At 39.8% G+C, this 27,825-nt stretch overlaps 1 protein-coding gene across 1 annotated transcript in view; it reads right to left on the bottom strand.

Annotated features, from left to right (window-relative positions):
• The window catches only part of LOC103259417 (mannosyl-oligosaccharide 1,2-alpha-mannosidase IB-like), a gene marked incomplete at its 3' end in the record, with an annotated part of 96,494 nt that overhangs the window by 49,616 nt on the left and 19,053 nt on the right, over nucleotides 1-27,825 (bottom strand). Inside the window, exon 2 of the mRNA XM_008057080.2 lies at nucleotides 1,173-1,428. Within this exon, the coding sequence (XP_008055271.1) occupies nucleotides 1,173-1,428 (256 nt within the window). The remainder of the gene's footprint in view (nucleotides 1-1,172; nucleotides 1,429-27,825) is intronic.

The raw sequence follows: 27,825 nt of genomic DNA, 5'->3' as shown, positions 1-27,825 counted from the left end.
CTAGATAATAGGTAACCAAATGGGCATGGCTGTGAAAATTTATTTTTAAAAAACAGGCTGCAGGCAGAATTTGGCCCACAGGTTGTAGCTGGTCAAACCCTGCCCCAGACAAAACGACTGGGTTCATGTAATTCAGTTAAGGACAATCAAGTCCTTTTTACGTATATCACTACAGATACTGGGAAACAGAGGGACTTTCTCATTTTGCAATTTCAAGGTCTATGTAATATGTAATCCTGGAGCTGATATGGGTTAACTCTCTCCCAACATGATGAAACCAACAAAAGGAGAGAAACAGAGACAGATGCATATTACTGACAATAACATCTACAGACTTGGATTCAGTCAAGTCTGAAGCCACAGTTTAGAACCACTAATCTAATAAATATTTTTACTCAAATAGTTTGAATCTAGTCTCTTACGACCCAAAGAGTTCTGAGGTTTATATGAAAGCAGAGTATTTAATTATGTATCAGCTGAATTATATAATAGTAGACTGTGGTGTATCAAAAATCTATTCACTTAACAGTACACTATTCATTAAACATTTCTCAACTTGTTTTATGCAGCCGGCATTACTCAGACACCAAAATCAGGCAAAAATATCACAAGAAAGCTCAAGACCAATGTATCTCAGCACAGATGCAAAATCCCTTAACAAACATTAGCAATCTTTAAGGACAATACTACACACAATCAAATGCAGTTTATCCCAGGAACATAAGACTAATTTAACATTCAAAAACCAATTAATATAATTCACCATGTTAACAGAATAAAGAGGAAACAATCATGCAATCATCTAGACACAAAGAAAGACAAAGCATTTGACAAAATTCAACACCCATTCATAATAAAAACTCTCAGTAAACTACAAGGAAATTTCTTCAACCTAATAAAGGACAACTTCAATAAACCTACAGCTGACACATCATACTTAAAAAGGCTGTACACTTAACCCCTAAAGTCAGGGGGGAAAAGTCTATTATGTACATTCTCATCACTTCTTTTCTACAATGTACTGCAGTAAGACAAGGAAAACCAAAAAGATCAAAGTGTGACACCATTGGTTTTTTATATATAAATTTTGTAATATATATATATTACAGAGAGAGAGAGCCAGTAAAATACATATCCATAATCACTTCATATCACAAATTTCAACTTATTACCTCTTTAATTTTTTCCCTTTTCTTTCTTATGTCATCATCTTCTGGGTCTCCACCATTTATTCCTACAAGATTTGGAATAGGGACTGGTGGGAGTGGCTTGTTCTCTTTTATCTTCATTTCTTGGACTACCTTATTTTTTTCTGTTTGAATTTCTGTTTGAATCTCCTCTTTTGTCTTTTTTAATTTTTCTTTTGCTTCTTCCAGGGCTTTCTCATGATCAGCTCGAATTTTATTTCTCAGACGTTCTTCTTCTTCCCTGTGAGAAAAGAAAAGAAAATAAAACTGTAAGAGTGAGCCTACTTAAGAATATCAACCTTTAAACAAAAAATTTACAAGTTCCTCCATCAAACTCTGATACTTGCTTTCTACTTTTACTGTTAAAAAGTAAGAATCATCAGTGAGAGGGATTCAGATCTGCCCAAAGAATAGGATACATATAACTTGGTATGAAAAAAGAAATGAAGGATGAATGCTGAGGAGCGAATACTTTACACAGTAGAGGAAGAGCGAACCTAGAAACAACGTTACAACTATAGGACTAAGTAAGAACAGAGAACACAGCAATCAGTAACAATCAACAATGCATACATACACAAAATAGAAACCAGTGACGGAGGAGAAAATAAAAAACAGAATTAAAAGGCCAGGCTCGGTGGCTCAGCCTGTAATCCCAGCACTTTGAGAGGCAGAGGCGAGTGGATTGCCTGAGCCTGCAGGTTCAAGACCAGCCCAGAAACTTGGCAAGACCTTGTCTCTATAATAAATAAAAAATTAGCCAGGCATGGCAGTGCGTTTCTGTAGTTCCAGCTACTTGGAAGGCTGAGGCGGAAGGATTGCCAGAGCCCAGCAGGCCAACGTTGGGCTGGGCATGACCGTCCCATTGCACTCCAGGCCTGGGCGATGGAGTGAGACTCCAACTCAAAAAAAAAAAAGAATTAGATATCAGAGTGGGGACACAAAAATAAACGTAGGGCCAAAGAAAAATGTAAGAGGATAGGAAGCTTTTCATTTATGTAGTACAGCATATGCTTCTAAAACTTTTAAAGGTTAGAAAAAGCATAGATCTTACAGTCCAATGGTCCTCAACTGAGAGAAGCATGACTACTTAAAGATCTCTTGAGCTCTTGTTAAAAATACAGATTTCAATTCAATAGGTCTATATGAAACCCATGAATCTGTATTATGAAGCACTCTTCAGCTTATTCTGGTTTACACACAGAATTCAAAACCACTTCTGCAGCAGACACTTACTATATTTTCTACCCAGCCCAACTTTTATGAGTGAGAGTTCAATATTCTCTCCATATCCACCCTAATCCACAGGAATGCATACAGGAGTGGTACTTACTGCTAACCATTATTTTCCAAATCAGCCAATGATGACTACTCTAAGGGTAAACACCTAATCTAACAGTGACTAGAGTCAACTCCCCAGAAATTTAACTCAAACTCTGCAGATGGTTGGACTTACCATATTGCTAGAGAGAATATAAAATGGTGTAAACTTTTCCATTTTGGAAAAGTTTTGTGGTTTCTTTAAAAACTAACATGTAACTATCATAGAATCCAACAACTGCACTCGTAGGTATTTATCTCAGAGAAATGAAGATTTATGTGCACACAAGAAACATGTATACAAGCCAATTACAAAAAGACAAATACTGTATTGTCAACTTGCATGAGGTACTTTAAAAGGCCAAACTCTAGAGACAGAAAGTCGAAAAGTAGTGGTCAGGGGCTAGAGATAGTAGTAATGAAAAGTTACTATTTAAAGGGTACAGAGGTTCAGATTTACAAAATAAAAAGAGTTCTAAAATGGATGGTGGTGGCGGTTGCATAACAATATCAACGTATTTATTACCTCAGAACTGTAAACTTTGAAATGGTTGAGATGGTAAAATCTGTATTAATTATATTTTGGCAAAATTTTTTAAATCAGGGGAAAAGCCTACACACAAATGTTTATAGCAGCTTTATCCATAATAGGCAAAACTTGGAAACAAACCATATGCCGTTCAACAATTAAATGGTTAAACAAACTGTGGTGTGTCCACATTATAGAATACTGCCCATCAATAAAAAGAAGTAAATTATTCATACATACACTTTGGATGAATCTCAAAGGCATTATTATTTGAGTGAAAGAAGCCAGTCTCAAAAGACTGCATAAATATGATTCCAGTGTACATGACATTATCAAAAAAGACAAAAATAGAGGAAAGGTGACTAGTTCAGTGATGGCCAGGGTTAGGGTTAGGAGTTACAAACAGGGGAGGCTTTAACTATAAACGAATAACACAAGAGAATTTTTATGGGTGTGTTACATGTAGAATTACAGAGGTGGTTACATGAATGTGTACGTGTTGAAACATAAGCCTATATACCAAAAGAGAAAAATAAAATGTTAAATGTCTAGAGATAAGACTGAATTGCTACCAGTAAGAAGGTGCTAATAAGAAAAACAGGAGAGAAAAAAGAGGGAGGGAGGTACAACAGGGCTGGCGTCAGAAACACACACACACACACACAGTCATTTACTTGGTAGGAAGAAAGAGTCCACTGGGCCTACAGACGGACTGGATGTGGAGGCAGTAAGGCAGGGAGGAGTCAACGTCCCAGGCTGACCCTTGAGGGAATCTGAGAGGAACTGGCATGTGGACTGAACTCTTCGGGAGACGCAGGGAGATGGGGGCATCACTAGCACACATTTGCTGAATAAAGTCTCATAAGACAACCAAGGCAGACACCCCCAAGAGCCTTCCAACCCCCAGTTTGCCTTTTGCCAACAGAAAAAACACTGTGCTTACCCCCGGAAAAAAGATCAGAATCCATCTATGCCATGCAAGTCTTTCCCAGCTGCCCTTGCAGCTATGAGTAGTCACAAAACCCATTTCAAACAGAAAAAAGGAGACTACCAGGAAGTATTTTCCTTTATGGATTTAAAAGTGGACAGAGCCAGTCAAGCTGTTTTAGCTGCTAAGTCAAACCTACCCAACCACCTACTCCTGCCTTCAAATGTGGTTGTGAAGCCTAACGCTAAGAGAGCCATCTTGCAATCAGAAGCAGTAAACCCGAGGACAAAGGGCCAATTTGGTTCAGGACATAAGAAAAAAAGGGGACTAATCATTGAGTTACTGCCAGGGTCCTCAACTGTCCCCAGATTTCAGATTCTAAGGAGTAACTCAGTTGGATATTCTGTCACTTCCAGCAGAGAATTTTCTCAACTCACCCACTCACTGTGCAAGCATACACATAGATTCAGGAAAGCAGAAGGCCTGGAACCAAGCCCCAAGGAAGAGCAACATCAAAGGGGGAGGACTGGCTCTTTCAAAGGCAATTCCTGTCCTGATGACAAGTGAGGGAAACCCACAGGCTTTCCATTTCTAGCTCCAGGCACCATGTGACCCCCCTGTGACTGCTGAATAGCACGCGGAAGTCCTGACCAAGTCTGCAGTGGCTCACAGGCATCAGTCTGGAAAGTATCTTCTTATCAATGAGCCTCCACAAACAGGTATTACACACTACTCTCTAGAGGTCACTCTGAGGGGTGAGGGATATAGGCCACAACGCCTCCCATATCTGCTCTCTGAGTGTCACAATGCCAGTGGGCATTTCAGAAGTTCTGCAATAAGAGGTGCATAACACACTTCCTCAAAAAGACTTCGTCACAGTCCCCCTTTCTGCATACTCCCTTTAGCATGCCATAGAACACAATGAGGAAATGCTTCTATACCACCAGCCAAGCCTGTGACAAAATTCTGTCACTTTTTTGTTGTGTGGCATTAGTGTATATCACTTCCAAGCCCCCTTTTCTCATCTGTAAAAGCAGGACCCCACCAACCTTGCAAAATTGTGCTGTGGACTGAATGACACACAGGGGAGAAAAATCCAGAAAGGTCCTGAACTCAGTGTCCTTCCTTCTGTACTGCCTGCCTTCTTTGTCACCACCAGCTCCCACCACTACACACACACACACACACACACACACATACACACACACACACACACACACGCCACTTAATGACTTGGGCTACTGTCAGTGTCCTGAACCTCTTGCAACTTCCTGGCTTCCCTAAACCGGGCGACAGAAGCAGCTTTTGAGCAAACCTACAAGGATTCAAGAATTCAGAGAACACCAAACCCTCTTAAAAAGTCCTACCTCTCTACCTTCCTGACTCCACTGCCAGCAATGGCCTTTGTCTATGCATCCAGAACAGCACTCACACCCGGTGTGTCTTTAATTTCTAAGGCAACCTCAAACCCAAAGGTAACATGCAAAAATAAATACAGTTCTATTCACTTCAAAAGGAAGAATCTGACAGTTCACTCAAGCTCCAAAATGACATACATAGCTGCTTTACCTGAGGACCCGACTTAACAAATTCCAAGGAGAACAGTTGATTCCATTCCCTAAAACCCACTTTTCTGCCAGTCTTCATCCCAATAAATGGTCACTTTATTATTTTCCAGGGTTCTTGAATCAAAAGCCTGATCTTTCTCCTCTTTCTCTTGCCCTCCAAAACAAATTCAGTAGCAAGTACTCTCATTTTACCTTGGAAACACTTCTCAAAGCTCTCCATGTTGCTCTCTCTCCAAAGAGCAACTGTGATCCAGGTTACTATCACGCCTTCCCTCAACTATTGTGATAGCCTTCCAATAGTCTCCAAATACTCAAGCTGCTCTCTACCCACACTCTGGAGCCAAGGAGCTTTCTGAAATTATTCAGACTAGGTCACTCCCTCCCTTCATGGCTTCCCTTCTCCTGGGAACGCTCTTGCGGACTAGGAAGGGACCCAGTATGACGTGCCCTCTACCTATCGCTCCACACACTTCCGCCAGCTTTCTGTGCTCCAGTCAACAAATCTTCCTTCAGTTCTTTTACGCATCATGTTCTTTCCCACCAACAGTCTCTTATGCATGGTGTTTCTCTGCTTAAAACACTCTTTCAACTCCTTCTTTACCTTCAAGTCATTCAAGTATCTCCCAGATTAGACAAATATCCCTAATACACAGGTGGATGGCACCACATACCTTTCCTGCAGAGGATCACCGTGTGATTCTCTGATTAATATGTTTCTCCTGGCAACACCATCAGCTCCGTAAGTTCAGAGACTCTATCTGATTTTTGTTCTAATGTATCCTTCAATGCCTGCCACAACACCTGGTATATAATAAGTGCTCAAAAATACTTAAATGCAAACACAGATTCTAAAACCCCATCTGAAGTGATTATGATATAGACAGTCTGCAGACCATCTTGAGGCTACAAACAGTCAAAAGAGCTGTAAACAGTAATTCTGACTTCATGGTAGCAACATAAATGCCACATATAAAATATTAAAATCTATATTAAAATTCATGGCATAGTGTTATGGTAACAACCCAAGTTTTATTACTAACATTGCCATGTGATAGTTATCCATTTTTATTTACTATTCTCAATAACTAAATGCTAGAATCAAGTGTACTACCACAAGAGAAGTATTCAATAGCAACATGTATTAATAATTTACAAAATACTTACAGCTAACATATTGCTAAATGGACAGAAACTGGAAACATTTCCCCTGAAAACTGGAACAAGACAAGGCTGCCCACTCTCACCCCTCCTGTTCAATATTGTGTTAGAAGTCCTAGCTCAGGCAATTAGACAAGAGAAGGAAATCAGGGGTATCAAAATAGGAAAAGAGGAAGTCAAGTTATCCCTCTCTGCTGATGATATGACTCTATACCTTGAAAATCCAAGAGAATCTGTCAAAAACCTGCTGACACTGATAAAGGACTTTGGCAAAGCCTCAGGGTACAAAATAAATGTGCAAAAGTCAGTTGCATTCCTATATATCAACAACAAGCAGGCAGAGACCCAAATAAAAAGCACAATCCCATTCACAATGGCCACAAAAAAAGGAAATACCACAGCATCTTCCCAACCAGAAAAGTGAAAGACCTTTACAACGAGAGTTACAAAATTCTCAAAATTACTGCTCGAAGAAATTCAAGAAGACACAAACAAATGGAAAAATATTCCATGCTCATGGATAGGAAGAATCAACATGGTTAAGATGTCCATCCTACCAAAGGCAATCTACAGATTCAACGCCAATACCCATTAAGTTACCAATATCATTCTTCTCAGACCTGCAAAGGACAATACAGAAATTCATACGAAAACATAAATGACCACGAATAGCCAAAACAATCTTCAGCAAAAGAAACAAAGCAGGAGGTATCACACTTCCAGACTTCAAACTTTACTATAAGGCCACAGTAATCAAAACAGCACGGTATTGGTACAAAAACAGGCACATAGACCAATGGAACAGGATAGAGATTCCAGAAGCAAAGCCTCAATTCCTCCACCAACTCATCTTTGACAAAGCCTCCGACAACAACTACTGAGGAGAGGAAAACCTATTCAGTAAATGGTGCTGGGAAAACTGGCTGACTGCATGGAGAACACTGAAACGGGATCCCTACCTATCACCATACACAAAAATTAACTCTAAATGGATCAAAGACCTAAACGTAAAACCTCAAACTATAAGAATCTTAGAAAGCGCAGGAGACACCCTTATAGAAATTGGAATTGGAAACCAATTCCAATTGGCCAATACCTTAAGAAATCAGATAGATAAGGGGATCTCATCAAACTAACAAGCTTCTGCAAAGCAAAAGAAACCATCAAGAGAGCAGGGAGACAGCCCACAGAATGGGACAAATATTTGTCAACTGTCTATCTGACAAAGGCCTAACATCTAGGATATACAAGGAACTCAAATGCGCCGAAAGGAAAAAAACAAACAGCCCCATTAAAAAGTGGGCAAAAGACACGAATAGACACTTCTCAAAAGAAGATATACGGGCAGCCAACAGACACATGAAAAAGTGCTCAGCCTCACTCATCATCAGAGAAATGCAAATCAAAACCACACTGAGATACCACCTAACCCCAGTAAGAATGGCCATCATTAATAAAACAAACAACAACAGATGCTGGCGAGGATGTTGAGAAAAAGGAATGCTTCCAAATTGCTGGTGGGAATGCAAATTTGTACAACCTCTCTGGAAAACAGTGTGGTAATTTCTGAAAGAACTAGAAATTGACCTTCCATATGACCCAGCAATTCCACTATTGGGGATATACCCGGAGGAACTCAAATTATTCTACAAAGAAGATACCTGCGCATGTATGTTTATTGTAGCTACATTCACAATAGCAAAATATGGAACCAACCATACTGCCCATCGAAGCTGGACTGGATAAAAAAAAAGTGCTACATATACACAATGGAATATTATGCAGCCATAAAGAAGGTCATATATATGGACTTTGCAGCAATCTGGATGGATGTGGAGTCGATCATACTCAGTGATCTATCACAGAAACAAAGAAGAGAGTTCTATATATTCTCACTCACAAGAGGATAACGCTGTAAGAAAGCGACCAGCAGTGATGGGAAACTGTCGGTGGGGGGAGGTGGGACTGCCAGTTTAGGGAAACTGCCAGGGGAGGAAGGGGCCTACCTCCACAACAGGGTCACCTGCATGATCAATGTTTGTATACCTAACCCTCAATTGTACCCCACATCTTTATAATAAAAATTTTTTAAAAATAAAAATGAAAATGAAAATCAATGAGCTGTACACTGAAGACATACATGTCATTCTGCAGAAGGTAAAAGGGAAATATGCTTATATTAACCTATATTAAAAGAGAAACAAGAATGTGCACTTTATTCTTTAATGAAAAGTCAATAGATATAAAAATAATAATAGCCGGGCTCGGTGGCTCAGCCTGTCATCCCGCGCCTTTGGGAGGCTGAGATGAGTCGATGGCCTGAGCCCCCGGGTTCGAGACCCGCCTGGGCAGTGAGACCTCATCTCTACAATAAATCAAAAAATCAGCCGGGCGTGGTAGCGCGCGCCTGTAATTCCGGCTACTCAGAAGGCTGAGGCGGAAGGATCGCTGGAGCCCAGCAGGTTGAGGCTGCGGTGGCCGGAAGCGGCCACTGCACTCCAGTCTGGGCGACAGAGTGAGACTCCAACTCAAAAAAATAAAAAATTAAATAATAATAATAATAATAATAATTTACAAATTACACATTTTAATAATTATTTTTAAAAATAAAAAAAGAATCCTCTACGTTTTAGTGCTCCAGAGGCAAGACCCAATGACATTCCACTTTTATTTTTAAGGCAGTCAAATTTTGCCATCAGAATTGTAATATTGTAAAGAGTCATATTCAAAGACATTCTGAAAATCTAAATAATCTATAAATTTATTTTTATTTGTCCCTCAAAAAGCACTATTTGTTTTAGAGTCTAGTTAGCATACTCACCATTCCAGAATAACCAACATCAACTACAAATCAAAGAAAGATCAATCAGTCTAATCCTTAAGAGAAACTCCCAAGTTGCAGGAATTCAATCAGACCTCCTGTTAACTGGGTTCCAAAAGAAATCATTTTGTAGTTGGAAAAACAGTGTACATATCCCAAAGGTCAGGAGACAAAAGATTTTAGTTCCAGCTCTGTCCCGATTCACTCTGAAACCTGGCAGTCATCAAAAACACCTCCAAGATTAACAACTTCATCAACAGAGATAAGAAAACAAATAATATTGCCCTGATATATTTAAAACATCTACAAATACTTAGTAAAAAGTAATGTTCTATGCACATATAAGCCATTAATTATTTTAACCCTTCTAGTCTCTCTATACCAGATTACAGGTGAATATAGCAATCCTCACAATCAGCAAAGCAAATAATCATTTCCTTTTTTCCTAAAGAATATCTTTCACAATAATGATTTAGTAGCACTACAAATTTTCTAGGTAGTTTTCTTCTCCATATAACTCAAAATTTTATTTTCATCTGATCTCCATTCAAATGGCTCCTCAAATTTTGCTTCAGTCACCAATTTCTAGATTTGAACTTACACCAACTGGTTACCTCTTTTGGGCTTTTATTTTCACTTGGATAAATTCTTCTTTACATATATATTCTTAAGATTTTTTTTAACTGTGATATCTTCCACAGATAATCATGTTGGACTTTCATTTATAAATATATTTTCCTTTCCATTAGTGGCTTCTATCTTCCTGTGTAGCCCAAAGAGAAGACTGGGCATGGACCTCAGCTTCTGGGAGTGATGTATCACATTTGATAGCAGTGCCCTTGTTTGTGTTGGGTGCTGGTCATATCAAATCTTCAGAAAGGGTTGACCACAACTCATAGTTTTAGGGCAGAAGCTGGCCATGCCATAAACACCAACAATATGACTTAGGATGAGGGTTCTGGGCCACAAACTATCAGCTCACTTGGAGATTAAGCTCAATCATATAGACAATCAATCAATCATCCTACATAATGAAGCCCCCATAAAAATTCTGGCTGTGTGCAGTGGCTCATGCCTATGAATCTCAGCACTTTGGGAGGCCAAGGTGAGAGGATTGCCCGAGCCCACGGGTTCGAGACTCGCCTGCGCAATTGGCAAGACCTCATCTCTACAATAAATCAAAAAACTAGCTAGGTGTGGTGGCACGTGCCTGTAGTTCCAGCTACTTGGAAAGATGAGGTGGAAGGATTACCTGAGCCCAGCAGGTCAAGGCTGCAGTGGCCGTGAGTGTGCCACTGCACTCCAGCCTGGGTGACAGACTGAGACGCCAACTCAAAAAAAAAATCTGTACACTGAAGTTCGAATAAGTTTACAAGATTGGCAATACTCTTTGTATTGTTACATACTGGTGCTGAGAGAAAACGTCTTGATTCCATGGGAAGAGGACACTGACAGACCCACACTTGGAACTATCCTGGACTTCACCCTATGTACTTATTTTCTTGGCTGATTTTAATCTGTATCCTCGTAATCTGGCCCCCTGTAACCTGCAATTCTTTCATGAGTGTAACAGCTTACTGAGTTTTGTGAGTCTTAGCAAATTATCAAACCTGAGAGTGGTTTTGGGAAATCCTGTAAATTTGCAGGAGATGTCAGAAGAGAGACGAGTCATGTGAAGGACTGTGCCCTCAAACACTGCAGTTTGGTTAACTCTGAGTATCTCTCAAGATAAAACCTAGTCTTAAATCTGCAAGTTTTCATGAGATTTGAAATTACTCTTTTCATTTGTATCTTAATGTGTCACATTTAACTTGCTTTTGGATATACTACAAGTAATATAAGGTAATTGTTTGTTGTTTTTGCTATCTTACTTTGTTTTTTGTATTTTGTCCCTCAACACATCCCTGGTTCTTGAAAAGAAAAGGCAAATGACAACAAAACTAGTAATTTTGGCTTAGATATACTAAGTAATAGCTTAAATTATATAGATTATCTTATTTAATTTGCATACCAATTTATGAGGTACTTGCTATTAAACACTGTTGTATACCTAATTATAAAAACACTAAGTTACAAAGAGAAGAGTTAAGTAATTTGCTCAGTGTTATACAGCTAGCAATAGAGAGGCTAGATGCAAACAAATGCATTTTGACTTCTTAAACATTTTGCATATAAGAGATGAATTTTATTTCAGAGTATGTCTCTACTTACTGTGCAGATACTGATAACAGTATCTCTTCCTCCTTCTTCCTTAGTACTAGAGCCCTCAAGTTTTAGCTGGGCACATGCTCCTGCTAAATGAAAACTACTTATCAGCCTGTCTTATTGAAACTACCCTGGAGAATTCTTCCATCTGATCAGAAGTTAACTTCCATCTTGCTTAAGCCAGAGGCTCTTATTAGTATTTTAGTGATAATTTAAAAGAAAGAAACAATAAAGTAACAGATTTCCTCCTCCAATTAGGATATTTAAATAAATCATGTTTGGAAGGCTGAGACGGAATGATCTCCTGAGTCCAGCAGGACATGAGCGTGCCACTGCACTCCAGCCTGGGTGACAGAGTGAAACTTCAGCTCAAAAAAAAGAAAGAAAGAAGAATGCTCACTATCACAGCTTCTATTTGACTGTACTGGCAGCCCTAGCCAGCAAAATAAAAAAACAAAAATAAAAATAAGAAAAAGGCAGGCTCGGTGGCTCAGCCTGTAATCCCGTGCCTTTGGGAGGCTGAGGTGAGTGGATTGCCTGAGCCCGTGGGTTCGAGACCTGCCTGGGCAACTTGGCGAGACCTCATCTCTACAATAAATCAAAAATCAGCTGGGCATGGTAGCACACGCCTGTAGTTCCAGCTACTTGGAAGGCTGAGGCAGAAGGATCGCCAGAGCCCAGTAGGTCAAGGCTGTGGTGGCCAGGAGCAACCACTGCACTGCACTGCAGTCTGGGCGACAGAGGGAGACTCCAACTAAAAAAAAAAAAAAAAAAAGAAAAGAAAAACAAAAAGAAAGTTTAAAGACAAAAGCTGTCTTTTGTCATAGACAATATACTTTCTACATAGAAAGTCCAAAGAATCTAAAAATTACTCTAAATAAGAGTACAGCAAGGAGTGGGAGGAAACCACCTAACAGCAGCAGGAACTCAGCAAATGTTCATTTCCTTCCCTTCCTATCTGTTGGTTCCTATCTTTCTAAACTCCATCCTGTCAAACTTCTATTGATACATTCTTTCTTCTATGGTGATATCATTGTCTACATCAGCTTTCATTCATTCACACCCATTACTTCCTTGCTAAGATTTCCAGGTCACGTTCTTCTGATTCATATCTAAGAATATGAGCACCTTTAAAGACTTTGGCAGATAACTATTCTCAACCTTCAAAAGTGAATTTTACATTGACTCTAATCTCCAAATTCCAAGAATAACTCACCACTGCCCCATTTACTAACTAAAAAAACATGCTGAATGAAGCAACAATGTAACACACACTATCTTTTAAAAGCTAATTGACAATGGCCTATTAGGTTACTTTAATGACAAAGTAAAGTTACTAAACCTTCTTAAGCATCCTATAGTTGAATAATATTCAAAAGACAATTCAGAGAATCCAGGAAAATACCCAAAAAATAGTTGAAGGCATATATAAATAGTTATGCACAATACAGTCCAAGAATGGTTGTGAAACGACTACAGGATAGTCAGCAACTGGTACAGAAAATACTGAAACAACAGCATTTTCAATATAGCTTAGCAGCAAGTGCAGAAGGAATTTAAGAACTTCCAAAAAGAAATGCCACACCTTTAGGGTCATGAAGGAAGATCTTACCCTTAGAAGTAACCAAGAAGTAAAAATGGTGCTACTGTAAGGGAGATGTTCATAAATCCAGTCTAAGATGATTCTCAATAGCAAATAAATGTACTCTATTTGTACAGAATAACATTGTCATACAAGTGACAAAGAACTTTCTGAAGTTACCATTTTACGCCACTCATGTACTTTCCAGGGCACTGACTACAGTTAAAAACCAGACAGAACAAACTGTATCACATTTGGGCTCCCCATTCCATAAGAGTAATCCCATTCTTAAGACAAGTTAATTAAAAAGCCCAACTGTTTCTCAATACACATAACTGGCCAGCCATATGAAAGAGACTAAGAAAGATTCAAAGACAAGCACTGAGAAATCCAATTACTTTATCATGTGGCTCCTACAAAATACTACTGTTTTAGTGCTTGCTCCCATTTAATAAAGCAACCCATGGACCATCAGCACAAACGCACTATCTAGATCTTAAAATTTAGTTAGGTATAGGTCATTTATTTGGCTATTAAAAGATTTTGTTTACACAAAGAGCTGTTATAGGTTATCTAACTAGGGCTTTAATAGAATTTCAGTTTGCATTTATGGTAATTTCAGGTTAAATAAATGGTTATCAGTCATTCAAGTAATTTCAGCTTAACCTAATAACAATCAACCAACATTTACCAAATGCGAGGGGTAATGAACCAGGTGCAGGGGATACAAAGAAACATCAGACATATCATTTGCCTACAGGAGTTCACAATCTGTGAATAAGTAAAAAAATAAAAATTTTTAAAAAGTACAAAATGGGTGAATCACAACAGAAGTAGTAAATACCAGGGCCTGTTATAGAAATGCAAGATATATAGAGAAAAGAATAGCCATTTACTAACTATACAAGTTTATCACTTGAAAGCAGATTTATACAGGGAAACAACAGAAAGAAATAAACTATCTTCAAATGGAAATTAAAATAATAGGTAGGAGTTTGCCAGGTGGATCAAGAAAATAAGAATATATACTCCTGTAATCCCAGCACTTTGGGAGGCCGAGGTGAGTGGATTGTCTGAGTCTTCGAGTTCGATACCAGCCCAGGCAACTTGGCAAGACCTCAGCTCTACAATAAATTTTTTTAAATTGCCAGGAATGGTAGTGCACACCTGTAGTTCTGGCTACTTGGAAGACTGAGGCAGAAGGACTGCTGGAGCCCAGCAGGTCGACGCTGGGATGGCCATGCGTGTGTCACTGCATCCCGCCTGGGCCATGGAGTGAGACTCCACCTCAAAAAAAAAGAACATACATTCTAGGCATATAAAGCAGATTATACAAAGACACGGAAGTGACACAACATGCTGGCCAGCAACTACTCTGGCAGGGTCACCAAAGTGCAGTGTGCAGTGTGGGGAGGCTGCAGTAGCGGGAAGGCCAAGCACATCCAGGAAGCCAGAGAAGACAACAGCTCAGCCAGGAGGGGAGCTTGCACTGCTTCCTAAGTCAAAAGCAAGCCACCAAAGGACTTCCCCTGGAAAGTGGCACCACCGGACTTAAGTCCTGAAGAGAACACCTCCTGGGGACCGACTTGGGGATAAGAGGGCAGCCGAAAGGGAGACACACAAGGCTGGAACCAGGAAGAGGATTCAAAAGGGCAAAGCGGCCCATGGGCAGAAACGGGCGAGGGCCTAGCAAGACGCATCGGAAGCAGACACGGAGAGGAAGGACCAGCTATTAGAGACCTGGGAAAGGTTGAAGCAGCAAGTGTGGGCAAGAGAACAAACATGAGAGGGAAACGGAGTCAACAACCACACATCTTCAACTGTACTGACTGGATAGAAAGGTGCACCATGAACTGAATTGAGAAGAAAGAAAGAAAAGGTATTTGGGAGAAAGGGAGAAAGAAAGAGATGAATCAGTACAATTTTAGACATTTAATTTTAAAAAGTCAACAAAGCACACAGGTTCAACTGTGTGAGAGGCAGATTGGGAAATCATCAGCCTATAGGAGGCATAAATTCTATGGTATGTGAGTTATCTCAATAGAATTTGACTACATGAAGAAAATATAACAATAATAAACATTATACACCTAGTGAAATTTCAAAATATATACAGCAGAAAGTGACAGAAATCTTCAAAAGACGTAAACAACAGAGTAGGTGATTTCAACACCCTTCAATCAATAATTGATCAAAGAAGAAGAAAAATCAGCACATAAAAGACTTGAACAACACTCTCAACCAACTTGACCTAGCTGTCATTTACAGAACACTACCCAACAACACAAATCAAATGAAACATGGACCAATGAAGACCGTTTCTAGGCTGTATAATGAGTCTCAATAATATGAAAGGGACCCAAACCATACCTAGTATGTTCTTGGCTACTGTGGAATTAAAGTAGAAATCAATAACGCAAAGCTAGCTGGATAATCTCCAAATATTTGGAAACTAACACACTTCTTAATAATCATGGATCAAAGAAGAAATCAAAAGTAAAATTAGATGACTGGTGATGGTTGCATATAACTATGAACATGCCCCAAATTACTGAATTGTACACTTTAAATGGGTTACTTATCATGGTATATGAATATTTTAATAAAGCTGTTTTTTAAAATGTGAAATTAGAAAAGGCCTTGAACTGAAAGAAAATGAAAACATCAAAATTTGCAGATGAAGAAAAGTAATCCTTAGACAGAAATTCATAACACTAAATGCTATATGAAGAAGAAAGGTTAGATAGAGTTACAGCATTAACTAATCTATATTAAGGGAAAAAAGATCTTACATCAAGAACCTCAAGTTCTAACTTAAGAAAATACAAAAAAGAGAAAATTAAACTCAAAGTTAGCAGAAGAAAAGAAAAATAAAGATAAAAGCAAAATAGAAAAAAACACAAAACAGAAGAATAGAGAAAAGCTAATGAAACCAAAAGCTAGTTCTTTGAGATCAATAAAATTGATAAATTTCTGATAACAGTGATAAGAGAAGAGGAAAAAAAGAGAAGACACAAATTACTGACATCAGGAATGAGAGAACTGGCATAACTACAATCCAATAAATATTGAAATAACAGTAAAAAATTATTAACAACTTTATATCAAAAATTCAGTAAAGCCGGGCTCGGTGGCTCAGCCTGTAATCCCGCGCCTTTGGGAGGCTGAGGTGGGTGGATTGCCTGAGCCCACGGGTTCAAGACCCGCCTGGGCAGCGAGACCTCATCTCTACAATAAATCAAAAAAATCAGCCGGGTGTGGTAGCACATGCCTGTAATTCCAGCTCCTTGGAAGGCTGAGGCGGAGGGATGGCCGGAGCCCAGCAGGTCAAGGCTGCGGGGGCCGGGAGCGGCCACTGCACTCCAGTCTGGGCAACAGAGTGAGACTCCAACTCAAAAAAAAAAAAAAAAAAATTCAGTAATTTACATTTCTTGTTTAAAAAAACTACTCAAGTAAACTCAAGAACTAGAATACATTAACAACCTGTATCTATTAAAGAAACTGAAATGTAGTTAAAAACTCTTCCATGGGCCAGGTGCAGAGGCTCTCACCTACAATCCCAGCACTTTGGGGAAGGTTGATGCAGGAGGATCATTTGAGTCCAGGATTTCAAGACCAGCCTAGGCAACATGGTGAGACCTCACCTTTACAAAAAAAAAAATTAGGGCAGGCGTGGTGGCTCATGTCTCTAATTCCAGCACTTAGGAAGTCCAAGCAGGAGAATCACTTGAGACCAGGAGTTCAAGACCAGACTGGACAACATAGCAAGACCTCATCTCTACAAAAAATTTTAAAAACTAGCCAGGTGTGGTGGCATGCAACTGTAGTCCCAGCTACTCAGGAGGCTGAGACAGAAGAATCACCTGAACCTAGGAGGTCAAGGCTGTGGTGATCCATGAGTGTGCCACTGTACTCCAGCACAGGTGGCAGAGTGAGACTCCAACTCAAAAAAAAAATCCCAAAAACATTTAAAAATCAAACAATGTTTTCCTTCCTCTCCCACTAAAAAAAAAAACCCAAACCATGTAACTCACTATATTAACACTTAAAAAGAATGACCCTGTGATTACCTCAATAAATGCTGAAAAAGTATCAGACAAAATACAATATTCACTCCTGATAAACACTCATAGCAAATTAGGAATACAAGGGCATTTCCTAATCTGACACAGGACAACTATCAAAAACCTATAGCAAATATCATACTCAATAGTGAAAGACTGTATGGTTCTCTACTAAGATCAAGACTCACTCTCACCACTTACATTCAACAATATATTAGCGGTTCTAGCCAGTGCAATAGGACAAGAAAAAAAATAATAAAAGGCTGGCAGATTAGAAAAGAAGTAAAAGTGTATTTATTCACAGACAACATGATTATGTAAAAGATCCTGTGGAATCTACAAAAAAAGCCATGAAATATAATAAGTCAGTTTTGCAAGACTGCTGGATATGGGACCAATATTCACAAATCATATTTATTTCTATATACTAGCAAAGAACAAACAAAAAGCAAAGTTTTTAAATTATCATTACAATAGCATTAAAAAACACAAATTAATTGAAGGCTGAGGTTGAAGAATTGCCTAAGCCCAGCAGGTTGAGGCTGCAGTGGCCATGAGCATGCCCCTGCACTCCAGCCTGGGTAACAAGAGTGAGACTCCAACTCAGAAAAAAAAAAAAATTACTTTAGGAATAAATTTGAAAAGATGTGCAAGACCTGTACACTAAAAACTACAAAACACTGCTAAAAGAAATCACAGAAAATCCAAATCCAAATAAGTAAAAAGATATACCACGTTCTTCAGAAGACTCAATATTGTTAAGATGTCTACTCTCCCCAAATGATCTACAGATTCAATATAATACCTTACAAAAGTCTCAGCAGGATTTTTTAGAAAATATGAAAAGATCATTTTAAATTTACAGAGAAATGCAAAAGACCTAGAATAGTCAAACAACTCTGAGCAAGAGAAACAAAATGGAAGGTTTATTATAAAGTTACAGTAATCAAGACAGTATAGTATTGACATAAAAATGCATAATCAAATAACAGAACAAGGAGTCCAAAAGCAGATTCACGGCCACCTGATTTTCAACAAAGGTACAAAGGTGATTCAATAGAAAAAGTATCCTTTTGCACAAATGGTATTGAAACAACTGAAAATCCACAGAATATAATACTATGCACAATTCACAAAGGAAACTGACCTTCTTTAAAAATTTTTTTAAGTTGGAGTCTCACTCTGTCACCCATGATGGAGTACAGTGGCACGCACACAGCCACTGCAGCGTCAACCTGTTGGGCTCATGCGATCCCTCCACCTCAGCCTTTCAAGTTGTCAGAACTACAGGTGTGCGCTACCATGCCCAGCTAAGAAACGGACTTCTTAACGATTGTATTCTGTTCTAAAAACCAAAAACCAAACAAAATAAAACGTCACACTGAAAAAGAATGGATCTAATCTGGGATTCACAGTGCTAAGATTCCCTGATGGTAACAATGAAAACCCTTAAGATATCATCTTTATTTCAAAAATCTAATGACAATCTTATATTTGTTTAGGCTGTATTCCACAGACCAATTTATAAATATTAGTCAACTCTGCTTCTAGGAACTCTATGGTCAGAGAAACTTGAAACTTGAAACCTATGTGATCTGGAATAAGCAACTCCTCAAGCTGTAAAATTTAATAATACATAATATAAAGCTGAAGGTCAAATGCCTTGACTACTGAAGAATCTCTATCTTGTACTTAATAAGACAGTTACACTGTGGGGCAAGGGCATATTCTCCATCATCTTTAAACTTCTAGCATTTAGCAAGTAATGGTTACTGAAATAATCTGTATCAGCTCTCCTTCCTATCTCCTTAGGTTAGGAATGTACTAACACTGGCAATACCTTCTTTAATGCTCTTACGACTCTCTGATAGCTGTGTATACCTTTTGTCAATTAAAATGAAAAAAATTACTATCCTCTCCTCTAAACAAGGAAGTTCAGACTCCTAACAGGCAAGCAATTTCCATTTAAACTATGAGCCCGGCCGCCCTTATCTGCCCTCATTTTCTGCCATCTGAAAAAAATACCCTACGTTCTAGCTTCTGACCATCCCTTAAACATAATGTGTTTCATACTAATTACATGGTAACCCCAGCCCTTTATTTTATATGTATATATAAAATAAACATAATATATGTTATATATTATAAGTGTACACACACACACACACACACACACACACACACACACACATATATTTTTTTAATCAGGGTCTCACTCTGTCATACAGGCTGGAGAGCAGTGGCAGGATTACAGCTCACTGCAGCCTCGACCTCCTGGGCCCAGGTGATCCTTCCACCTCAGCCTCCTGAATAGCTGAGACTATAGGCACGAGCCACCACGACTAGATTTTTTTAATTTTTTGTACAGACAAAGTCTCACTATGTTGCCCAGGCTGGTCCTGATGTCTTGGGCTCAAGCAATCTTCCCCAGTCTCCCAAAATGATGGAATTACAGCCATGCCTAGCCTATATATTTCTTATTTCCATGTTTACTAGTATTCTGTGAGCCTCTTCAGTTCACAGAGCTTAGGGCATTTATCTTATTCTTTTATATCCCCACTATTTGAAACGGTACTCAATAATGATAAATTTAATGAATAAATGCATGAAAGATCATATGGAGAAACATATGAAAAAACACATGATCACATGAAGATCTTATCATCATATGTCTCAAAGCTTATATTACTCTAGGTTGGTCATTTATGTTGAATATACCATTTCATCCCCCTACAATAAATATAGTGCTGTATAATTTTGTTTCCTTCCTGACTGTTCTAATTGTTGTTTATCTCATTTTTCTTTTTAATCAAATTTTTACCATTTATTTTGAAAGGGAAAAACAATGTTTTGTCAACTCACTTCTCTTCTCTTCAGCTTCCCTATAGCCTGAGATTAAAATCTAAGTATAAATTGAGTGCAGTGGTTCACGCCTGTAATCCCAGCACTTTGGGGGGCCAACGTGGGAGGACTGCTTGAGCCTACCAGTTCATGACCAGCCTAGGCAACATAGCAAAACCTTGTATCTACAAAAAAGTCAAAATATAGCCAGGTGATGTGGTGCACACCTGTAGTCCCAGCAACTTGGGAGGCTGAGGTGGAAGAATCATCTGAGCCCAGGAGGTAATCGCTGTTTCCAGCCTGGGCAACAGAGTGAAAGACTCTGACTTACAAAAAAAAAATTAAAAACACTATGTATGGATAATGCAGATACAGAGAACTGAACCATATTTATGAAAATCCATTATAAAACAAACCTTATAAGACCTCTAAATTGTTTTGTTGCAGTTTAAAAACACACAATAAGAAAATACTAAAAGATCACTACCCCAGTATAAAGGTTCTAAATGAACGTTCCTGTGATGAATAAGAAACGTATAAAGGCATAAAATCCAAAGGAAAAAGAAGAACCTATCATGCACACAGCAACTCCTCCTTTCTTTTAGCTTCAATGTCTTATGACATTTTGTTAAATTTTTGTGTGTTAGGCGGTGATTTGGCATTTTAAATAGTCATTTTGACTGACATCTTGAAGCATAAAGAATAGAAGCTGAAGTGGATTTCTGATCACTGTAAAGATCCTCTCCCCAAAAATAATGTATTTTCATCAAAAGTTGCCATTAAAAGAAGAGAAGCCAGAGACAGCACTGACATACCAGGTTGTTACAAGAAATCATCAGTTCAAAACTTTAGTCATTACAGGTTATCTGTCGAGACATGAAGAGAATTTATTTTAAATATTATTTTTGGCCAGGCGCAGTGGCTCATGCCTGCAATTCCAAAATATTGGGAGGCCAAGGTGGAAGAACTGCTTGAGCTCAGGAGTTTGAGACCAGCCTAGGCAACATAATGAGACCTGGTCACAAAAAACAAAAAATAAGTCGGGTGTGGTGGCACATGCCTGCAGTCCCAGTTACTTGGGAGGCTGAGGCGAAAAGATCATCTGAACCCAGAAAGTCAGGGCTGCCATGAGCTGTGATTGTGCTACTCCAGCCTGGGAGACAGAGTGAAACCTCCCACTCAAATATATATATATATATTTATATATATTATGCTTGATACATATTATACACTATGTACATGTTCTTAAAGGGTTTTGTAAATTATTTATTATTTTAAATTATTATTATTGTGGAATAAAACATTACCCACTCAATCTTTAGTGTAGCCGCTAGTTCAAATCGCTATTAGCACTGTAAGCATCTTTACCAAGCCCCCTTAAGGCAGTAAGAATCCAAAAACAAAATTGTTATAGCTATCTCTTCTCGTTACAGGGAATGTCTCCAACCTCTGCCGTCCCTTCTCTGGCTTTGACCCCTGCTCTTCATGTGTCTCGACATCGTCTCGTTGGTTTACATCCTCCTCCTCTGTCTAGCCTCTCCAAACTGACAGCTTGTTTCTGTAGTAGCTCTCAGACTGCCTCTAAATGCACTGAACGTTAGTGTCCCCCCCAAGATTCATATACTGAATCCCCTACCCCCAGAGTGATGGCATTTGGAGATGGGCCCTTTGGGAGTTAATTGGGATTAGGTTAGGTAATAAGGGTGGGATCCTATTCCTATAAGGAAAGGAAGAGAAAGATGTTCTCTCTCCACATGCACACAGAGAGGAAAGGGCATGAGAGGACACATCAAGATGGCAAGCAAGGGGCCGGGCTCGGTGGCTCAGCCTGTAACCCCAGCACTTGGGGAGGTCGAGGCGAGTGGATTGCCTGAGCCCAGAGGCTCAAGACCAGCCTGGGCAACTTGGCGAAACCTTGTCTCTACAATAAATCAAAAATTAGCCAGGTGTGATAGCACGTGCCTGTAGCTCCAGCTACTTGGAAGGCTGAGGCGGAAGGATCTCCAAAGCCCAGCAGGCCGAGGCTGCGGTGGCCCCTGAGCATGCCACTGCACTCCAGCCTGGGCTACGAAGTGAGACTCTGATCCAAAAAAAAAAAAAAAAAATAGCAAGGAAGAGTGGCCTCACCAAGAACTGAATGAGCAGCACTTTGATCACTTCTCAGCCTTCAGAATTGTGTGAAAAGTCTCTTATTTAAACTACAGCATTTTCTTAAGGCAGCTATAGCAAACTAAGACAGCCCTCTAACTAACGGTATGCTCTTAACCCCATACTTTAGCATGTAAAACTAACTTTTACAATGTTTTAAATTGGCTCGACTTGAGTTACTAGTGACATGGAATGATTCACACCACTCAAGTAAGATGGATGAGACAGCTATGAGGTTTGTTACAAGAGATACCAAGAACCACACACTGTGAGCACCACCTGATTCAAATAGTAACAATCACTACCAGTCTTATTTAAACCAACTGCTTCTTTGATTAGAATCACAACGACTGCTGATAATGGCCAGCACCCAAGTGATGAGAAGTATTTTATTTGATTTTATTCTCATAAAAAAAAATCATGTTATTCTGTAGAGTCTTTTTAAAGAACGACTAACGAGAAATAAAGACCATGGATTCCGACTGAAGCCAGATTTTTTAAATTACTATTACTGTGGTAAAGTACATACAACATAAAATTTACCATTTTAACCATTTTTAGGTGTACAGCTACCTGGCACGAATTACGTCCATACTGCTGTACAACCATCACCACCATTCCACTCCAAAACTTCATTTTCCCCAGCAAAAGCCCTAAGCCCACCTGCCATCTCCCTGGCCCCTGGCAACCGCCATTCAAATTTCCATCTGTTTGAGTTCCTGCTTTCATTTCTTTTGTGCATATGCACAGAAGTGGGATTTCTGGATCATGTGATAACTCTGTATTTGATTTTTTGAGGAAGCACCATACTACTTTCCACCGCAACGAAACCATTTTACATTCCCTCCAGTACCACACAAGTTTTCCAGACCCTCACCAACACTGGCTGCTCTTCTGGGCTTTTCTGGATAGCAGCCAGCCTGACCGATGCGAGGTCGTATCTCACAATGATTTTGATCTCATCTCCCTAATGACTGGAGACGCTCATCATCTTCCCAAGGCTTATTCATGGCTTGCCGGCCACCTGCACGTCTTATCTGAAGACATGTCCTCTGTGCCCATGTTTTAATCAGGTTGTTTTTTGCTGTTACTGCTGAGTTGTATGAGTTGTTTAATATATTCTGGACATCAACGCCTTAAGCATATGATTTGCAAATACTTGCTTCCATCCTATAGGTTGCCTTTTCACTTTGTTGAGTGTGTCCTTTGATACACAAAAGTTTCTAATTTTAATAAAACCTAATTTATCAATTTTCGTTGTTGCTGTCTGTGTTTTGGTGTCCTATCCTAGAAATTATGACCAAATCCAGTTATCAGAAAGCCTTTTTCTCTATGTTTTCTTCTAAGAGTTTTATGCTCCTATATTTAGGTCTTTGACACATTCTAAGTGAATTTTTGTATATGAAAAAAAGGAGCCAGACTTTTTTTTGAGTTGGAGTCTCACTCCATTGCCCAGGCTGGAGTGCAGTGGCACGCTCATGGCCACTGCAGCCTGGACCTGCTGGGTTCAGGTGATCCTTCTGCCTCAGCCTTCCAAGTAGCTGGGACTACAGGCATGCACCACCATACCCGGCTAATTTTTTTTTTTATTGTAGAGATAAGGTCTTGCCAAGTTGCCCAGGCTGGTCTCGAACCTGTGGGCTCAGGAAATCCTCTCACCTTGGCCTCCCAAAGCACTGGGATTATAGGTGTGAGCCACCGTGCCAGGCCCAGAGTTTTTTTTTTTAATGTTGAAATTAAAAAGGAATCAAGTCCCTTAAACTAAGGAGAAGAGACAGACAAGTAAGAAAATAAGAAATAATGCTCAAGCCAGAGGGTGCAGACAGTAAAGAAAAGGAGGCCAATAATAACTTGTAGACCCTCATCAGGATAATCCATATAACCTAGCATTTCTCAAGTGCATTACTGGCATTATGGGGAGGATAGGATAACTCAATTCTTTGTGGTGCAGAGCCACCAAGACACCTGGGATGTTTGGCGCACCTGGCCTGCACCACCAAATGCTAACGGTGTCCTCACCCCCATCACTCTCACAACCAAAGAATGTGCCCACATTTCAAAGCACCCTCTAAGGGGGGGGAGGAGAATCAGCCCCTATTTTCAACTTCTGAATAGAAAGTGCTCAGAGTTTAGACTATCCATAGGTCTAAACAGCACAGCAGGAGTAAGAAATGTATCTCTTTGTTTTACTACAAGTCACTGTAACAAAATGTAGGGTTCTGTTTGGTTTACTTAGGTTCCTTAAACTGTCAGTAGAATCAGAATTCAATTGTTCCTCTTTCCACAGAAGCCAGAAAATTCAAGATACTTAATCTTCCTAATGGCCAGCAGCAAGGCAAGCGCCTTTCACCTGTGTGTAGGCAAGGAGCTGCTCTGGCTGGGACTACACACCTGGAGCCAGTGATATACATTAGGAAACAAGGCCTCAGTCTGAGAAATCACTCTGGAAACAGAGGCAGGAGTGTCACAAGCCGTGCTCTGCAGCACTGACAGTGGCATCATGACTGCGCCTTCACCTTCACTGTGGTTCTGTGTCCCTGGCTTCAGTTAATGCCTATTTTCCAAACCTACTTCTCCAGACTTTCATGCCAGTTCTAAAAGCAACCCAATAGCCTTCCAAAAAGTATGTTCTGTGTGCGTGTGTTACAGTTGTTTTCTACTGCCTGTATCCAAGTTTCCGCTCCTGCAATTCTTCATCACTTCTTTTCTATTGAAACGTATTCTGGGAAGAAGCCCTAAGCACACGCCTTTGACTCGCCGCGCCCTTCCCCATCCCTACCTAAATTTTTGCCAAGGCAATTAAAACAATGCAAAATGGAAAACTCTGGCCCACCAGCACCGCAAAGAAATAGAGAAAGAGCACACGTACAGGTTACTCTGAAAACGGAATACATGAGACCAAGGCGAAAAGCAAAGGCAGAACACCAGCCCATGACTACGATTTACTACCACACACCGAGAAGAGGCCTGGGACCTGGCAAGGCACACACCTACGCAGTCTGCTCTCCTGCAAGACTCTCACATGCCGGAGCTGAGAACTGGTATACCCTACAGCACAGGCTAAGAGGGCCTGCCTCTGGCACTCACGGGAAGAGGCCCTCCTACTCAAAAGCAAATGCAACCAAAACAAAAATAGACAAATGGGACTTAATTAAACTAAAAAGCTTCTGCACAGCAAAAGGAATAATCAACAGAGTAAATAGAAAACGTAAAGAATGGGGAAAAGTAACTATGCATTCAACAAAGAGCTAATATCAAGAATCTTATGGGAACTCAAGAAAAAAAAATAAAGCCGGGCTTGGTGGCTCAGCCTGTAATCCCACGCCTTTGGGAGGCTGAGGTGAGTGGATTGCCTGAGCCCACAGGTTTGAGACCCACCTAGGCAGGTGAGACCTCATCTCTACAATAAATCAAAAAATCAGCTGGGCGTGGTAGCGCATGCCTGTAATTCCGGCTCCTTGGAAGGCTGAGGCGGAAGGATCACCGGAGCCCAGCAGGTCGAGGCTGCAGTGGCCGGGAGCGGCCACTGCACTCCAGTCTGGGTGACAGTGAGACTCCAACTCAAAAAAAAGAAAAAAAGAAAAAAAATAATAATCCCATTAAAAAGAGGACAAAGGGCATGAACAGACTTTTTTTTTGACTCGGGGTCTCACTCTGTCTCCCAGGCGGGAGTACAGTGGCACGATCACAGTTCATCACAGACGTGACCTCCTGAATGCAGGTGATTCTTCCACCTCAGTCTCCCCAGCAGCTGGGACAACAGGCACGCGCCACCAGACCCAGCTCAGTTTTTTGAGTTTTTGGAGATAAGATCTTGCTATGTTGCCCAGGTCGGTCTCCAACTCCTGGGATCAATCTTTCTTCCTCAGCCTCCCAAAATGCTAGATTATAGGCATAAACCACCATGCCAGCCCTGACATTTTTCAAAAGACACAGCAAGTGGCCAACAAGCATACGAAAAAATGCCAAACATCACTAGTTATCATACAATGCCATCTTACACCAGCCAGAATGGCTATTACGAAAAAATCTTTTTAAAAATAAAAACAGATAATGGCCAGGCACAGAGCCTCACACCCATAATCCCAGCACTTTGGGAGGCAGAGGCAGGACTGCCTGAGCCCAGGGATTTGAGATAAGCCTGGGCAACTTGGTGAGACCTCTTCTCTACAACAAATCAAAAAATTAGCCAGGCATGGTAGTGCACACCTATAGTTTCAACTACTTAGAAGGCTGAAGCAGAAGGATTGCCTGAGCACAGCAGATCAAGGCTGTGGTAGCCATGAGCACGCCACTGCAATCCTGCCTGGGCAACAAAGTGAGCCTCTGATTCAATTAAAAAAAAAAAAAAAAAGATGATGGCAAGAATGTGGGGAAAAGGTAATGCTTATATACTGTTGGTGGGAATGTAAAGTAGTACAACCTCGATGGAAGACAGTATGGAGATTTCTCAAAGAACTAAAAATAGAACTATCCTTCTACTCAGTAATCCCACTTCTGGGTATCTATCCAAAGGAAAAGAAATCATTTATATTAAAAAACACACCTAAACTCATATGGCTATCACAGCACTATTCATGATAGCAAAGACAGTGTTCATCAATAAGGACTGAATACAGAAAATGTGGCATAACTATACCACAGACTACTACTCAGTCATAAAAATGAATGAAATGATGTATTTTGCAGTAACATGAATGAAACTGGAGGCCATTATCCTAAGTAAAATGACTCAGAAACAATCAAACACTGCTTGTCTTCAGCTACAAGCAAGAGCTAAGCAATGAGTACACACGGACATACAGAATGAAAGAATGGACACGTGAGCACAAAAGGCGGGAGGATGGGGAGGGGGTGAGCATCCAAAAATTACCTAATGGGTAAAACATTCACTATGTGGGTAACGGGCACACTGAAAGCCAGACCTCATCACTACACACTAAATGTATGTACGACACCTGCTCCTGGATTCCCTAAATATATATATATTTTAACAATTTTTCACTTAAAAATTTAAATAAAAATAAATATGTAGAAATTAAACAAAACACTCTTAAACAATTAAATGCCAAAGAAATCACATGGGAAATTAGAAGATACTTATAGATGAATAAAAACAAAACCACAACATACCAAAACTTATGAGTTAAATAAGTTATGAGATGCAGCAAAAGCAGTGCTCAGAGGAGAATCTGTAATAGTAAATAACATTTACAAAAAAGAAAAAAAAGAAAATACTATGCTAGTGAAAGAAGCCAGACAGAAAAAATAAATAAGTAACATTTACTACTAACCACATTTTTTTTTTTTTTTTTTGAGTTGGAGTCTCACTCTGTCACCCAGACTGGAGTGAAGTGGCCGCTCTGGGCCACCGCAGCCTCAACCTGCTCAGCTCCAGTGATCCTTCCACCTCAGCCTTCCAAGTAGCCAGAATTACAGGCATGCACTACCACGCCTGGCTGATTTTTTTATTT

Source organism: Carlito syrichta, unplaced genomic scaffold, assembly GCF_000164805.1.
Source record: "Carlito syrichta isolate Samal-C Ts95f unplaced genomic scaffold, Tarsius_syrichta-2.0.1 Scaffold302717, whole genome shotgun sequence".
Lineage (NCBI taxonomy): Eukaryota > Metazoa > Chordata > Mammalia > Primates > Tarsiidae > Carlito > Carlito syrichta.
This window is presented reverse-complemented; position numbering and strand designations above follow the sequence as displayed.